Below are 16,144 nucleotides of genomic sequence, written 5' to 3'. Positions count from 1 at the left end.
AAAAAAAAAAAAAAAAACCAACAAAAAACTAAAAGCTCTCCCGTGTAGCTATCGCAGTGTGTGCTTTGCTGGCATTGGGGGGGGGGGGGGGGGCCCTGATAGAGAGAGGCTGTTTCAGCCTAAACCAAGGGGAGAGCTTATTAAATGCCTTAACGGCAGCGACCATAGGCTTAATTCTTACGGGCACTGATGAGTCCATATTATGGTTTTGGTCCTGACTGGGGGAAGGGAGGGAGTATTTCAAACCAAGACATGTGTTGGAAAACATCCTTGTGCTTGCATTTCTATTTCCATATAGTTATGTTAGCCGATTCCCTTGCGATCTCCCTGTAGAGACTGTTGTCTTCTCCGTTTCCCTTTGTATGCCTCAAAACACATTTGTGAGGAAAGAAGCCCCAAACCCCGTGTCCCTGTTGTGGCTCTTGGCAGGCTCCAAGTCCCACTTTCTCAGCTCATGTAAGGAGTTGGTGCCCTCGAGGGCAGGACAGAGATCGTGACCTCATGCGATCTTCCCTGCGGCTTTGACAAGAAACAAACTTGTCTCTCGCCCAGTCGCTGGTTTTTATAGACCGTAGAGGAAGCTCATTATCTTGGAGATGTTGTGTAGGATTGTCTCGTGCTGTGAAAGCTTGGGAGAGGAAAGGCTGGGTACTAACGGGGTGTCACGCACTCGTTTCCCTTTTGAAACAGCATTCAGTATGTGAGTATTGCCACATGAATCTGACAGTGTAGTAAAAGCTCTAATACAGCAGGCCGGTCTTGGAGAACCTCTTGAAAAGGCAACTTAGGGGATGTGTTTGTCAACAAGGTGCATTTGCTTTCTGGTATACAGAAACTGTGCAGCAGACTGGTTGGTAGGCCAGCAGAGCCCTCGGAGCTCTGTTGTTGCTGTGAAATGGTACCCGAGATCTGAAGTGAATTATCTGCAATTGCCAAATACTTTTCTTTTGCCTATGCTGATTGTTTTCATGACTAGAACAGTAAGTTTATAAGAGCGGACTAACAAAGCAGAAGTACTTCAAGAAATAGGTAGTCAGCTTTTAAAGAAAAAAGAATGAAAACAAACCTTAAAATCTTTAAAACTCGTTGGCTCCTGTTTCCCTGGAGAGGAGCTGCTGTGTAATGAGTGCGTTTGAAAAGCTGGCTCTAGACATCACTTGTGTCCATTGGTCCCTGCTCTGTGCCCCCAAAATACTGGTATTGTTTTTCCAGACGTCTTGTGCTTGAGGAGTAAATAAATTTTACGAGTAAACAATTTTATAAGTGCTGTTTGAAATACTAGGTATGGTTTTAGCTCCTTTCCCTCAGTAAGTACAGAACATATGTGTGCATCTACTCTTGGTATGTGTGGGTATGGCGTGTGTGGAATAAGCATTGACTTTAAAAGTGTATTTCAAGTTTTGTTTTGCATTTTTCTTCGGACCTGCAGGTTCCCCTGGGAAGCAAGTGGATAACTCAGCCAGCAATCAAGGAAATACCTTAGGGACCCCGAACAAGGCTGGAAAACTGAGCCACGCTTTTAGAGATTCCCGACCAGGGAGGAGAACTGCAGAGGGACAGGTGACAAAAGGTGGTGATGAGTCAGAGAGTGATTTTGAATCTGATCCTCCTTCTCCCAAGAGCAGCGAGGAAGAAGAAGAACAGGAGGATGAAGAAGCCTTGCAAGGAGAGAATGGAGACTTCAATGATGACAATGATACAGAACCGGAGAATTTAGGCCACCGACCTCTCCTCATGGACTCTGAGGAAGAGGTGGAGGAAGAGGAGGAGGAGAAGCCAAGTTCTGACTCTGATTCTGATCGTACCAAGCAAAAATCTGTGGAAGGGCTCCTGAGCAGTAGGTTCAGAGATGGTGTGGGCAGCAGTGAAATCAAAGAACCCAGTTCAATGCGTACATCCTTGTCTGAGGTGCCAAGTACTGTAATCAAGGTGAACCCTGGCCAAGAATTTGATGTGTTTGGGGCAGTGCCCTTTATTACTCTGCAGCCTCAGGCAAGACAGAAGACGGATAAAGATGCCTCTTCTCAGACGGCTTTTCCAGGTCTGAACCAAGAGCAGGATGACTTTGACGTTTTCACAAAAGCCCCCTTCAGCAAAAAGGTATCTCAGCAAGATGGCCAGGTGACGGGAACTGAGCCTCTGCTTTCCCCTACTTCTCTACGGAGCGTCGATATTTTTGGCTGCACACCATTTCAGCCTTCCCTTCTTCCCAAGACTGGTGGGAGTAAGGAGGACCTGTTTGGGCTGGTTCCTTTTGAAGAGATCACGGGGAGTCAGCAGCAGCAGAAGGTGAAGCAGCAGCGTAACCTGCAGAAACTCTCTTCCCGACAAAGGCGCATGAAACAGGAGGTCTCGAAGAACAACGGAAAGCGTCACCACGGCACCCCAACCACCACGAAGAAGGCGTTGAAACCGAGCTACCGCACCCCTGAGAGAGCCCGCAGGCACAAGAAAGCAGGCCGCAGGGATTCGCAGAGCAGCAACGAGTTCCTGACTATCTCGGACTCCAAAGAGAACATAAGCGTTGCGTTGACTGACAGCAAAGATCGAACCAATCCTCTGCAGACAGATGACAGTCTGCTGGATCCTTTCGGAGCCAAACCCTTCCACCCACCGGACTTGATGCGGCATCCCCAGCATCAAGGGTTTGGTGACAACCGCGGGGATCACAGCACGGTAGTAGTGGCTGGTAGACCTAGGCAGAACTCCTTGCACGGAGCCATTCACGGTGGTGATGGGCTGAAAACAGATGACTTTGGTGCAGTACCCTTCACAGAACTGGTTGTGCAGAGCGCGCAAAGCCAACAACAACAGGCGCTAGAGTTAGATCCCTTTGGAGCAGCTCCATTTCCTTCCAAACAGTAAATGCTTCCAACAGGTTACCCCCTCCACCTCTCTGAGTTATTTAATAGAGGTTTTAATTAGTGGAGTAATTTATCTGGTTGAATTGACAGGGACCTGGCTCCTACAGTTTGTTCAAGTTCAAGAAGGCATGGCCAGCTTGTGCCATGGAATTTAGAATGATGGCAAATTCTTACTGGGGTTTTTTTTTTGGAGAAAAGTAGAAAAAAAGAACCAGGAGCATCATTTTGTTATGATAGATGACTCCCAGAATGAAAAGAGAAATCAGATAAGAATCATTGTCTGTCACTGACTCTGGGCCCTGGAACATATTGTCATTCTGCACTTTTGCGTTGCCTTTTCAATCCTCTGTGATGTGCTGAGATGGAGGGAGGGAGACAGGCAGAGATCACATGAAAAACATTTTCCATACGTACAGGTAGGCTAATGGAACTGTGGTGATTCTTCATGTCTCAGTCGCAGTAGACCTAAGAACCAAAATGTACTACTGTCCAGATTGATCTGCTGGGAATAGTCAAGTCTATGCTTCCGAGGTGAAAACTACGTTTATTCATCATAAAAATAAGCCAAGTCCTCAAGGGGCTGTGGCCCAGAATTCCAGAGCACAGCTATGGCTTGGGACCTGGTAGACATCTATGCAGCTGCAGAGGTGAAAGGCGGATTTTTTTTTTTGTGTGCCTAAATGTTCTTTTTTTGTTTGTTTGTTTTACAGTAAGTGCCATTAATGTAAAATAGCAAACTGGAAGCTTAGAGTTAAAACTAAAGATACAGAGAACATAATGGTTTGCGAGACAAAAAGCCTGAATATAGGGGACTAAACCAGCAGGGATGCAGCCAGTCTTTGCAGCACTTTGAAGACTACTCAGTACGCTGGGAAGAGAGACTGGTTTACACGAGCAAATCATTTGGCACATGTGGAGTATTCCAGATGACTTGTACAGTTGACTGTGAGATGCAACCATCAGATTTATTTGATTACAAATTGGAATTTGTGTCTGAAAGTACCTTTTCTTTTCCTCTTGGATTTTTATTGCAAAGAAAACGTGTATTCTTTCAAAGATGTTGGTTTTTTTAAAACAATAATAATTTTATGAAATGACTGTAACCTAATGTTCTTTTAAGTTCTGATGAATCTGTTATTTTACTTTAAGTGTATTTTATAAGAAAGTTTTGCTAAATGCACTGAGCTTTGAAGAAACTTCCCTGAACCCGGATTTGATTCGGAACAGAAGCAGTAAGCAGCAGGTAGCTTGCAGAAGCTGATTGCTACCGTACCAGTAAACTGCATTTCACACCACGAAGCCTTACAGGCAGGACTCCTGTCGTGTTGCACAGTACCTTGAGACGTTAGATGCACAAGACGTGGCTAAAGGCTCAGGAGCGTGCGGTGCCAGTAGGTGATGGGAAGGTGACGCGAACAGACTCGCTGAGGACAAGATTTCATTACCATGTTGTAGAAGTACGTGCTGTGTGTAGGCAGGACGGCTTCTCCGCTGCCTTGCAACTTGTGCCAAGCCATGTATGCCGTCTGCAGAGCGAGTATGACTCGGCACGGTCCGATTTGCCTTTTTTCTGTGGCAGAAGTCCTCAAGAAGAAGGGGAAGGAGGTAGTTCCTCTGCTTGTCTCAACTTTATATCCTGCTCTACTGATTGCTGATGGATAGATAATTGGAAGTTTATATATGGAGGACATAAGCATTTGTGTTTGTGTGTCCAGGTGTCCCCCCTTTTACAGGAGGTGAAGTGAAATATTTAGGGTTGCACTTTTTTTTTTCCAAACTCTTCTGCCGGTTATACAGTCGTCCTGAGATCTGTGAGGGTGGGGGTGATCCCTTATGCTATTCGATGAAAAGGCCACATTAAAAAGCAGTCACTTGACTCCTTTGGGCGTTGGTTTGATAAAACACTCCCTCGGATATATATGAGATTGCTTCTCCTAGTCCTGGAATTTGAAAGTAGCTCATATGTATCTGTACACCTTCATTACCTTTATCTTCCTCATTTTCATTTTTCTCACAGGGTGGAAGTGAAATATCACAGCTGTGCTTGGTTAAGTATGCCTTTTTCAGGCTTAGAAATTAAGCTCTTAGGAGGTTATGAGTAGAAATGTTTCAACTCTATTTGCACAGGAGTTTCTTAGGCTTTATTACTACTGTTCTCACCTGGTTTTTTTGTGCCAAAGGCTGTAAGAAGCGCACGCCAAGTTTTGTAGCATTTTCTGATACTCAGGTTAACTGTCTTTTTCGTTTGTTTTCTGGGTTTTTTTTTTCTATTCTCTGCGCGTGCTTATGAGCTACCTTCCTAGGGTTTCCTTCTGAACTGTTACACTTACCTGCCTAAAGAGCTGTTGAAACACAATGATATGACAAACGGGGCAGGTGGGTGGAAACAAAACGAGACTAGACCAACAGGCAATTGACCCGTTTTATTAAATACGGCTTGTCCTCACCAAAGCCACGCAGCCGCTGCTTTTCCCTGGTGGAAAACCAACTTGAGGGTTTGCTTGGCTGTTTGGTGCCAGAGGAAAGTGTTAACCACACGTGTGGGACTGGGGGAAAAAGGAGAGGTTGTTCGCTGTTGGACATGGAGGGAAAAGGCTGTGCATCTGTGTGTTGGCAGACTTGGTGTAGGCCTAAACATTCAGGTAAATTAAGAAGAGAAGGAGGTGTGTTTGGTTTTTGACTGTTTCCCCTGAGACTTCAGGCTGAGGAGTGCTACAGGTTTTCCTTGGGTGGTGGGTTGGTTTGGTTTTTTGGCAGAGGGTTGTATTACAGTACAGGAAAGCTGAAGTGAGGTTGTACACAGAAACTGAGAGGGGAGATAAAAACAAACTGTAAACCCAAGTTACTCTAAAACTGGCATAACGCCTCTGGCTGCATACGAGTTATGGCCGATGATATTTGCTTTCTAATGGCCTTAATCAACCTTGTTCTTTGTATTCTAGATACAAAACAGGTTTTTGCATAGATGTAACTTTTTCTTTTATAGAGTTAAAATTATTTTATCCTTTCTTGTGAATGAAAAGAGATTAGTATGCTTCACTAAGTTGACTTTGCGTGGTATATATTGTTTATACACAACTAAACCCAAGTTTGGGTTTAATTTCACCTAAGATCCGCTAGTCAACAGAGACGAAATGTGGTACTGTCGGGGAACGTGATATCGTTTTGCCTGTATTTGGTGTGTGTGAATGTTCAAATGCTTGCTTGCCACGGAGTGTATTGTGACCTTACCTGAAATACGGGAAAGACTTTGCTGCGCTAGACATGTACCATACTGTCTGTGAAGACAATAATAGCAAGGTAAGGATCTGATACTTCCTTTCCGACCGAAAATACCGATCGATTTTTACAGCTTGTCTTTCAGCATGTTGAATGACTGAACCATAGGCCGTTTAAAATCAGCTGTGTGAGAGAGATTTTGTCAAAAGGTACTAAGAAGCCTGTAATGGTTGCAGTCATTGAAAGAAAAATAAGATCGCCGTGTTTCTCTGCAGACTCTCAAATGGCCTTGAGGTGCACGCAATTGCTTTGGCTGACCTGCGTAATGTGGGACCCGTGAGTACCAGCTTTGGAGGAAGTAACTTTTAATCATTCTGGGTGTCCCAGTTAGTAAAACCAAGTACTGTGAAAATAAGTTGATATATTTGCTACTGTGAGAATAAGAGTTTATCTGGAGTTTTTTTATACTATATCGTGTATTTTTATATATGAAAAGTATATATAAAACATACACATGCTCGCACACATCATGTATCTCTTGGAGTTGCTGTGTTTTTAGTAACACAGCAGCCACAATCACTTTTGTGTCCCTTGAGGGAGTGAATATGAGTGAAAGCTGCAAAAGAAAAAAAAGTGCAAAGGGTGGCTGCTGTGTTACTTTTCTATAGAGCTTACGTTGAAAGGAAAACCAAGGAAGTTGTGTGTATAGCTAAATTTGTGACTAAGGCATCACCTAATATTAAAGAGCATAAAAACTATTTTGAAATTGCTGGCCTTCAGCTTTTAAGTGCACTTTCCTGAACTACACTTCCATTTCTTGTTAGACTTCAAGTTTCTAAAGCTTTTTTTGTGTACCACTAAACAGAGAACTTTTAACTTTTTTGTGAAACTGATGTACGTCAAAAAATACTTGCAGTTGTTAAATAAACAAATGTGATAACAGTGACTTTGCAGATGTCCTTAAACATTGCATTATTAAGTATTCACATGTGGGCTTTAATTTAATGTTAAATACAGTTCCCAATGCTACCTCCGCGGACTTAGTTCTGCACCTGATCTTCTAGACTTCATTTTAAGTAATTTGACCCCCTTCTGGCAATTGTGTACTGGAGCAGTTCTTTTGAATGCTGCTTGTACTGATTTTACTCTTAGGTAAGCTGAAGCAAGAATGAAAACAGTCAAAAAAAGATGGAGTGGCAGCAGGACTCAGTTAATAATAGTAGCTTGTGTCCCAGTGGCTGTTGCATCTTTTGCCTATTGCTTGTTTCGGTCGAATTTTGTTAAAAGCAATTCAACAAGGAAATACAGTTTAAGTAGATAGAGGCTTCACCTTAAATGAAAATGAACAACCACAGCTGTTAAATTCTTGCTTTAAAGAGTTAGTTTGTCATGGACAACAAGGTCTCTCAACCTGCACGTTGCCTGTGGTTTAAAGGGTTGGCCGAGTGCAAGCGGAGGGAGGAGTTGCGGCAAATCCTGATGGTTACTGGTAATAAGTGTTGTGTGAGTGCTTGCCATGTGCTGGAGAACAGGACGAGAACAGGCGCTTGTAATGGCGGGTGCAAGGTCATCCCTGCTGGCTGGTGCAGCTGCCTGCTCCAGGCTGTATGCACAGGCAGGATACGCGTATGGGCAAAGCTTTTCTGCCTGTGCCATCCCTGCTAGAGGTTTGGTTTGTTTTCAGCCCCTGCAGTTACAAAAGGAGTTTAAAAAATATTCTGGCTGTGTTTCTTTGTTTTTGCAGCGTAGCTGCTAGCACTTGATTTCTCATCACTGGTTTTTGCATGCCATTGAACTACTGCTGTTAGTGCAAAAGCACATTTACAACATTGAGGTGGGGGAGGGTACTGTTGTTTCAGTTGAGGTAGAGTCAGGATCACCCTTTCCTTCCTTTGTTTAGGCCACAGCAACAGAAATTGCCAGAGCTCTTAAGATAGGAATAAGGCCCTGCTTGGAAACTATCTCCATCTAAAGGCAGTCAGTTGCAAAGCTCAGTTCATCAGCAGATTCACCTAGAGATGCTCCTCCAAAAACACCTATAGAGCACGAGATACTGTTAGTGGAATATACTACATGCAATACTGGAATAGTGTAATTAGAACACCTGCCATGCCTGTCTGTGCTGTGCCTTGATAATTCAAGAGACAGTCTCCCTGTATATTTCCAACCCAGGGGAAGTGACATAAGTTGCGTGGTTGAGCAATTCGCATCTATCCTTTCACTAGGTGAGACACAAGAATGATGTTACTCCAAGTAAACATCCAATGAACTGAAATTTATTTACAGGTTAGGTATGTACATAAAAGACCATCATGCAGCTAGATAAATTTTGTCAGGATGATAAAAATGTACAGCTTTGCAGTCAGTTGCCTGATCCAGTGACAACTGCTGTAGTAGTTAAGAGTTCACCTAAAAAAAATACATTAGCAAACTGTAAAGTCAGTATGCTTTCAATACACAAACACACATTCTTGAAATATTGTTGTTCACATAACACTGGAAACAGGCTTTTATACTTGCAGGTTCCTTGTCAGGCTTCAGTAGTAGTAATTAGTGCACTTGAAACTTACTTGGCTGTCAAGTTTAAAAAATAAAAATAAAAAAACCCAGTGTTTACACTGAAAGGCTCAAAGGTCTGGGACTTAAATCTTAAATGGTAAGTCAGTTCTTGCCACTGTTTGTTACTGGTGTTGAAAAAAAAAACCAAACCCAAAACCAAACAACCCACTGAACTTAACATAGCATTACTCTCCAGCATACCAGTAGAGAAGTTAGTATCCCACCTTTTCCATCCTCAGTGAGTGTTCAAGTGCATGACAGTACATTTCCATTGATATTCTGCATGTTCTTGGCACACCCCTGATGAGAAAGGCTGATGGAGCTGGGCTTGTTTAGCCCGGGGAGGAGGCAGTTTTGGGGGGGACCTGACACGAGGCTGCCTGCCCTGAGGAGGGCACTGCAAAAAAGCAGCCTCTCCTCCTCTGAGTAAGCTAGAATCCATGAAGGGAGGACCTTCCCCACGAGGCAAGAGGCAATGGCATCGTGGCATAGCACTGGCAAGGCTGACAGTTCATTGAGGGCTTCTTGTGTTCTTAAGCAGCTTTTAGCATGGTTGCCTGAGGTTTTCCTTCCCACTGCTAGGCTGTGCTCTCACTTCCTTGGCTTCAGGTGTAAGACAACCTGCTTGAAATCTTACAAGGCCCCTGTCAAGAGTGGATTAAGCTGGCTGTTGCCAGATGATCACAAAATACAAGAGAGAAGATGCTGGGACACTGTGGAAGGCCACGCTGCAGGTAACAAGGGGAGTTGTAGCAAGGTCGGCTGGGACAGTTTGCAATCCTAGAACAGAACACTTCTGCCTGTAGTCAAAGCAGAAACAGTCAGGGTATCTCACGCTTTCTAATGCTAGCCCTGCCAATGCAATTGTGTCCTTCAACAGCTCTGCTCCCAAACTTTAAAGGCTTCGGATTAAGTTGGGACAGCATCTTGAGGCAATTAGAGAAATCTCCCAATGGCTAATGTTGACTGACACTTGATTGTGTGAAGCAGCAGCATTTGCTACCACTGCTCAGCTGAACTGTAAACACAAGCACAGCTGCTATACAAAAGCCACTTGAAAATGTTGATTCTAACCCAAAAATCCAAGTAATTCCAATCCTGTTTGAAAAAATGGCACCCATTGAGCTTAATCATAGTGAGCTACAGCTATTTACTAACCTGCCAATTCCTTCTCTCCCCAGTGTTGAGTTTCTAAGAAAGAGTTCCACAACAAATTCTAAAACCCAGGGCGGCCTTTTCACTGTAGAAAGCTTATGGCCTAAGTCATTTTCAGTTACAAAGTCTGCAAGTACAGTATAATACATCACACGTTAAACGGCCAAAGTTGAGTAATTTTGAATCCCAGCAGGTTCACTACTTGGGGTGTGTTAACTTCATCCTGTTAAACAAGTGTAACTTAAAAAAATTCTTAGCAACTCTGATTGCAAGACAGTAACAAACTTAAACACACAGGCTTAGCACTACTGCTGAAATATGGATGAATACTAATGACGAATTACTGAACAGATGTAGAGAAATTCTTTGAAGTAATGCCACTAACACATATTGGGAGAGACAAGTTTTAAGATCTGAAATGAAGATAAACCTATTGTGGATGACATGTGACCTTACCTGTCAGAAAAAGGAAGAGAGCTTGTCCAGAACAGTACAAGAGCCCACTGAATTCCATCTTACACGTTACCATACTGATGCTGAAGCGCAAGCACGTCATTCAGACAAAGGTTCTGAAGGATGCGACGCACCGTGCTGCTGTGATTTAGATCCAAGATGGGGTCCCACAGTTACCATGGTTTTACATGCACACTGTCAGGAGCGGTTTCTTAATTATGCACTTGAACAAAACCTGAAAACCAGGTATATCAGTCTATCAGCTCAGCAAGGTTAATTTCTTGTGTTTGTTGTTCGCGTTTATCAAGCAAAAACAATACCGCTGTGAGCTGAATGCTGACTGTTACAGCTCAGCTTTCCATTGTCCCACTCCAGGAAGACCAGTTTTGTACTTGATTGCAGAAAAGGAAATGTCTGAGAAGGAAATGCATCTCAGATCCCAGGCAAGGCTGTTGGTTTTTTGAAAACTCATAATAATATACTGTCCCAGCAAGCGGGCAACAGTCCAGAAGTCAGAAAATGATCTGCCTCAGTGTTTAACTTCATAGCTCAGCTCATTAGGTAAGGTCCAGACCCTAAAAGTTAGAAGTTTCATCGCAGTGTCTCTGAAATACAGTGGGGAAACAAGTTTAGTTGCTTACTAGGCAAATGAAATTAGCAACTCTTACCTGATTTCCAAAAAATCCAGATTAATGCTTAGTAAACTGAAAACCTGACAAAAGCCTAAGGAAAAGGCTACTTAGGAACAAATATTAATGGCAGTTTGAGGCTATTAAAATTGGGAAAGAGAGCTGAAAGAGATCTGGCAGACCTCTGTCCAGCCGGTTCTAAAACTCTAGTCAAGGGCATTGCAGCTGCCTGCAGCCTCATGCAACACAGCAGTACAAAGGACCATAGAGCCTGGCATCAAGATCACTACTGTTTTTTATTTACCAGCAACTATTACACCCATCACGTTTTTCTTTGGGTAAGCTAGTGAGGGAGGCTGACTGAAACTTGTGACAAGTTAAACCCAAGATTATTTAACCTTATACTTGTTAGATTATTCTAGTCCCGTGAGTATGAGAAGTGCTATACCTTCGCTCACAAGTCTGCGCTATACTCAGGACAGGGCTTGCTGTGTCGATATTGCATGATGTACACCGTGGACTGATGCCACCAGTACAGCATCACCACTGCCAGGATATGCCACACTTGGTGACTCGAGCCGAGGTAGTTCAACTGTCCTGTGGGGAAAAAAGAGGGCAAGTGGTTAAGTTGTTAAACTCGGCAATAACTCATGCAATGCGAATAGCAACTGGTCTCCTCCAGAGGTCAACTATACACTCCACTTGCTGGGAGGCAGTGAAAGTTCTTTAACGAACTTTATCAGAAGTTGTGTGCCACCTTTTGCTTCAAATATATGCAACGTTTTACTCTATATGAGAATACTTCATGGGGAACATGGTCAACCTGTTCTCTCACAGTAAGTTCACGATTCAAAGCAAGGACTGTGACGCTGCAGGAAGCTTAACTGCAGAAAAAACACCCGGAAGAGAATTTCCTACCTGGGAAGTATCTTTCTGGAACTTTGGAAATATAGAAGAGAAAAGCTACAGCAGCGATGAAGTACATGACAACTACACGCGGAGCAAACTCCTGCAAAAGAAAAGGAAGCTCTCCTATTCTGTTAGGAGGTAAAAATAGAAAAACAACAACAAAAAAAAGTCCCTACAGATAACAAAGAAAAAGGTATGACGAAACTGAATCTTACTTCACTGCCTATGTTACCTATGGATAAAATCCAACAGGGAAGCAAATGCCAAAGTTTGGGAAAATCTGAATGGGAAGAAACTTGTTTTATCATGACTTCTCTGCTTCAATACACAAGCTACTTAAGTGTTTCTGTGCAGTCTGCAACAGACATGAAATTTGCCAGTAAAAGGATATCTTCCAATACACTGCTCTTATGCAAAATGGCTAGGATAAGCAAGAAGGATGACTTCAGTGCAAAATCTCATTTACTGGTTGGGATTGCAGTCCCTAGAACCCAAGGCCCCAGGAGTACCACATACTGGATGGTAAATAATCAAGCAACCCACTAGTGAGCTGCTTTTTGTTTTCTTTAACAGAAAGTTTTCTTAACAGAAGCAGAGCATTTTTCTGAAGTAGGGAAACAAAATGCAGGAATAACATTCTCCTGTACCAGGAGAAATGAAATGGGAGAAGACGGGGGGGAACACCTACTGTTAAATCTGATTTCTAGAAGGACAGCGATAAGTGCCCTGTCTCAAGACTACATATATTCATAAATGTTGCTATTCCACATTCAACAGCAGCTCTGGACTGGGCTAAACCATCACCCCTGCTGACAGTCCTCCAGCAGGGCCAGTCTAAGAATGTGCACAGTTACTGCTCACTATGAAAAGGAAACGTTTTCTTCAGCAGTTAGGTCCCTGGGTAATTGCAATGACTTCTGGTGTTTTCATATTGGGGCATACTTAACTGTCCTCAGCTACACTGTGCTGCTTGTTTTTCAGAGCGCAGGTAAAATAAGAACAGGAAAATAGTTCGATAACTTCACAGTGATGTTAAATAAGGGTTGTGTAAGAGACAGGGGGCTGGAGTAGGCAAATACTGTTTTTTGCTGCCAACCCAGGGAAAAGGAAGCAAATAATCATCTCATCAGTGTCTTCTAGTTCCCCTCTCCCCTCTCGAGCTGTGGAGGCGGACAGCTCAGAGCACTGGCACAGCCTGACAGACTGCTTCCCGCTCTGCAGTCGAGTCAGCTCTTTGCTCCTATTCCTTGCCCTCGGGTGAGCAAGGGTGCAGTCCACCTACGCAGGCTGCCCTGTCCCTCAGGCAGACAGGCTCAGTCACACTTGTATCCAGTTTTCCTTCTCATGGTGCAGTTGTAAATCAGTAAAGCAGATTTAAGCTACACCATGCATTTACCACTGCTCAACAAATTTCTAAGTGTTTGCAATTGGATCGTCTCGTCTGAAATAATTCTGAGCTTCAAGCAATTTTAATTCCCCTTCATTTCCCAAAGCGTAAAGAAGACTGAAGGAAGATAGCAAGAGAAAAGCAAAAGGGTATCTTATTTTCTCTTTTTTTTCTTTTACCTGTACAATAGATGCACCAATGCCGCCATTGAGCCAAATCCAGTGGATGGTAGGAATAATTCCATATCCAGACACTGAGCAAAAGATGATGGAGCGCAGTCTGTGCCACTGTTGTGTGAGGTAACTGGGATGAATCTGAGCAAAAAATACTGCCAAGATCATTGCCAGCACAGTGATTAAATATACCTGACGCCAGTACTGAGAAAAAAAAAGAAACAAAAGCAAGTTCGTGAGCTTTCTCACCACGTGTAAAAATAATTTCTGGGTAGAAAGTTTACAATGCTAAATGTAATGATATATCAAATCCCTTGTCACTGCCGCAAGCACAAATGATGGGGTTTGAATGAACGGACTTGTATTTATCAACTGACAGCAAGGGGAAGGGACTGTCTTGCTCCAGTACACCTGGTAGAACATCATTTACTCCAAGCAGTTCCTTCACCAAAACATTTTAAATTTATCTCTGCCTCAGCAGACTTGTTCAACTACCTGATTGCTGTACCCACTGTAGGTGTGGATATAATCTAAGTCTTCAAAGGGAATTAATTTTAATTGTTCTCTACTAGAAGAAGATAAAATAATCTTGTTGCTGCCTCAGGTAAGCTACGTAGTGGGAAATGATGTTTGAATGACTTGTGATGGGGACACATCCCATAATCATACTCATGCGTTTGACAAATGTAGGACCTGTAAAGTTTACGCTGCCTTCATATAGATTTAAATATTTTGTGGAGGCTTGTGCGATAGCTTGAAAGGGAAACCTCAATTTGCTCATCATTTCAGCAAGCAGAGTTCTGCTGGTGTCAGAAGGAACTTGTTTCAGTTTCCATCTCCGTCTCCTGACTAACATTCTATTTGAACACCTTGCAATGAACCCCCTTCCTACGGCATGAAAACTACAATGACGAGACCACAGGAACTAAAGGTTACATGAACAAGTACTTCAAACTTACGTTATTGCAATAAAATGCATAAAACACGCCTGACACGTAGCAGCCCAGGATACCAATGGAAATTCCCGCATAATCTAATGCCATCCATCGTCGGCTGGTCTTCTCTGAGCGGTGACAACAGAAAAGATGGTATCCTACTGAGCAAAGCATACAGACCTATACAAATGTTCAAACAAGGATGCATTAATTTCTTAAAAATTAACAGGGAGTATACTAAGCCTAAAGTCTGAAACTTAGTACATGCGATTGATCTGTTAAATGTTTTGCAATACAACTTCGGTGTAGGCAATTGTGAATCCTGCCAGAAAACAACAGAAACTAACATAAGCTTCTCCGGCAGATGGAAGAAGGAACAGAAAACTTTGCAAGACGCAACAACCCCAAGTGGCACAGCTAAGAAACCTGGGCTATTGAGGCCAAGCGAGAAGCCACTACGCAAAGGAGCAGGGCCGTGTCTTTATCAGTACAGTGGGACGATGAGTTCTGCTTGGCCAAACGACCACAACCAGAAACCAAAGCCCAAATCTGCCCTGACTGCCTGGCACCCGAGTTACTTTATTGAGGGAACACAAAAGAAATTTAACATCTCCACACAAGCCCCTTCTAGGCTGGCATCAGCTTTTTTCCCTGAGAAATGTCTGTGTTTCGCTGCAACCCTCAACAGGAGTAGTGAGGAGCACAACAGCGGTGCTCTCCAAGCCAGCAAGGGAGTTTTCCCTGCTTCAAGCTGCGCAAAGGCATCCTGTACTCTTCAGGGAACATGAACAGCAGTCTTGAGCTCTTCACGCTTTTTTAGGGACAGTGTATTATACAGGAGCTTCAGTTCTCAAATGATGACACAGTTGAAGTCTGCTGCTGAGAACAGATTTCATCTGCCGCCAGAGCTCTTGTTTAGAAAAGGTAAAAAGTTAGAATACGAGCCCTACTGCCATTCCGGACCAGCATCAGGCTGTGGCTGATTTTCGTGTTCTGGCCGGTGACCCTTTCCAGCAGCAACTGATGCTGTCTGGGTCCCTGACGCCCAGCTGAAGCTGGACAGTTTAGTTGTTTTTGATGGAGTCTTTTCTAAGCCAGCTCTGTTCAGTGCTCCCTGGTTTACTGCAGCTATCGAATGGGTCATAATCACCTCGAGCACCGAGCTCATCAGTTACCTTTACATGTGACTCGAAACACCCTTTCCCAGGCCTGACCTTAGTCCGTCTTGCTCTGCCGACCCGCTCGCGCAACATGTCCGTGGGCTGGAACGCTCTTCCTTCTCAAAGGTGACGGCTCCCCTGAGGAAGCTGCCGGCCCGCGCTCGGGCGCCGGTACCTCGGTGGGCACCCAGCCAGCCCCTACCTGGAAGCAGAAGAGGCAGACGGAGCAGATGACGAAATCCTCCCGGGAAGCGCCAGCGGCCGGCAGGACGGCCGTCAGGTCGTAGATGCCCAGCGTGAAGAAGAGGAGGAAGCCGAGCAGGTGGCTCCAGATGTTGACGGTCTCGTTGGAGAGGATGAAGAGGCTGTGAGGAGACAAGGACGGGGTGAGGCGGAGGGGGGGGGGAGTTGGGGTGAGCCGGGGCCGGTGTGTGGGGGTTGCCCTCACCTCTTGAGGCAGAGCCGGGAGGGCAGGTAGGCCCGGTAGCCGTCGGTGATGTAGGGGTTGTCCTTGAGGAAGACGGGGATCTGCTCGTAGGTGTAGAGGCGGATGCCGCGGGGCACCAGCACCGGCCAGTACTGGTAGCTCCCCAGCTCGATGTAGTGAGCGCTCCGCAGCAGCTTCTGGTGCATCCTGCCCGCCCCGACGCCGCATCGGACCGGACCGGGACCGGGACCGGCCGCCCCCCGCCCGCGGGGAT

At 44.4% G+C, this 16,144-nt stretch overlaps 2 protein-coding genes across 11 annotated transcripts in view; one reads left to right on the top strand and one right to left on the bottom strand.

Annotated features, from left to right (window-relative positions):
- The window catches only part of BMP2K (BMP2 inducible kinase), a 65,978-nt gene extending 59,107 nt beyond the window's left edge, over positions 1–6,871 (top strand). For all 4 annotated transcript variants that reach the window (XM_010575479.1, XM_010575478.1, XM_010575476.1 and 1 more), the window contains one exon: positions 1,430–6,871. In XM_010575479.1, coding sequence (XP_010573781.1) covers positions 1,430–2,865 — 1,436 coding nt within the window. In that variant the 3' untranslated portion in view covers positions 2,866–6,871. The remainder of the gene's footprint in view (positions 1–1,429) is intronic.
- Positions 6,872–8,558: 1,687 nt separating this feature from the next.
- On the bottom strand, positions 8,559–16,132 carry PAQR3 (progestin and adipoQ receptor family member III). 7 transcript variants are annotated; one of them, XR_774871.1, is made up of 8 exons: positions 15,892–16,132; positions 15,646–15,808; positions 14,308–14,463; positions 13,355–13,552; positions 11,798–11,888; positions 11,328–11,476; positions 9,952–10,855; positions 8,559–9,442 (listed from the first exon to the last, which is right to left on the bottom strand). XR_774871.1 is itself a non-coding variant. In XM_010575472.1 (7 exons), the coding sequence occupies exons 1-6, from the start codon at positions 16,074–16,076 to the stop codon at positions 11,334–11,336; spliced, it is 936 nt and encodes a 311-aa protein (XP_010573774.1). In that variant the 5' UTR covers positions 16,077–16,132; the 3' UTR covers positions 8,559–10,855; positions 11,328–11,333. The 7 variants fall into 7 exon arrangements, 4 of the variants coding, with proteins under 4 accessions (XP_010573774.1, XP_010573776.1, XP_010573775.1 ...); XR_774872.1 differs by having other exon boundaries at positions 10,254–10,855; XR_774873.1 differs by having other exon boundaries at positions 8,559–10,485; positions 10,571–10,855.
- Between the last annotated feature and the right edge of the window lie 12 nt (positions 16,133–16,144).

This window comes from Haliaeetus leucocephalus, unplaced genomic scaffold (assembly GCF_000737465.1).
Source record: "Haliaeetus leucocephalus isolate CR32 unplaced genomic scaffold, Haliaeetus_leucocephalus-4.0 Scaffold484, whole genome shotgun sequence".
Taxonomy (NCBI): domain Eukaryota; kingdom Metazoa; phylum Chordata; class Aves; order Accipitriformes; family Accipitridae; genus Haliaeetus; species Haliaeetus leucocephalus.
The sequence above is the reverse complement of the archived record's forward strand: the minus strand, read 5'-3'. Positions and strand labels throughout refer to the sequence as shown.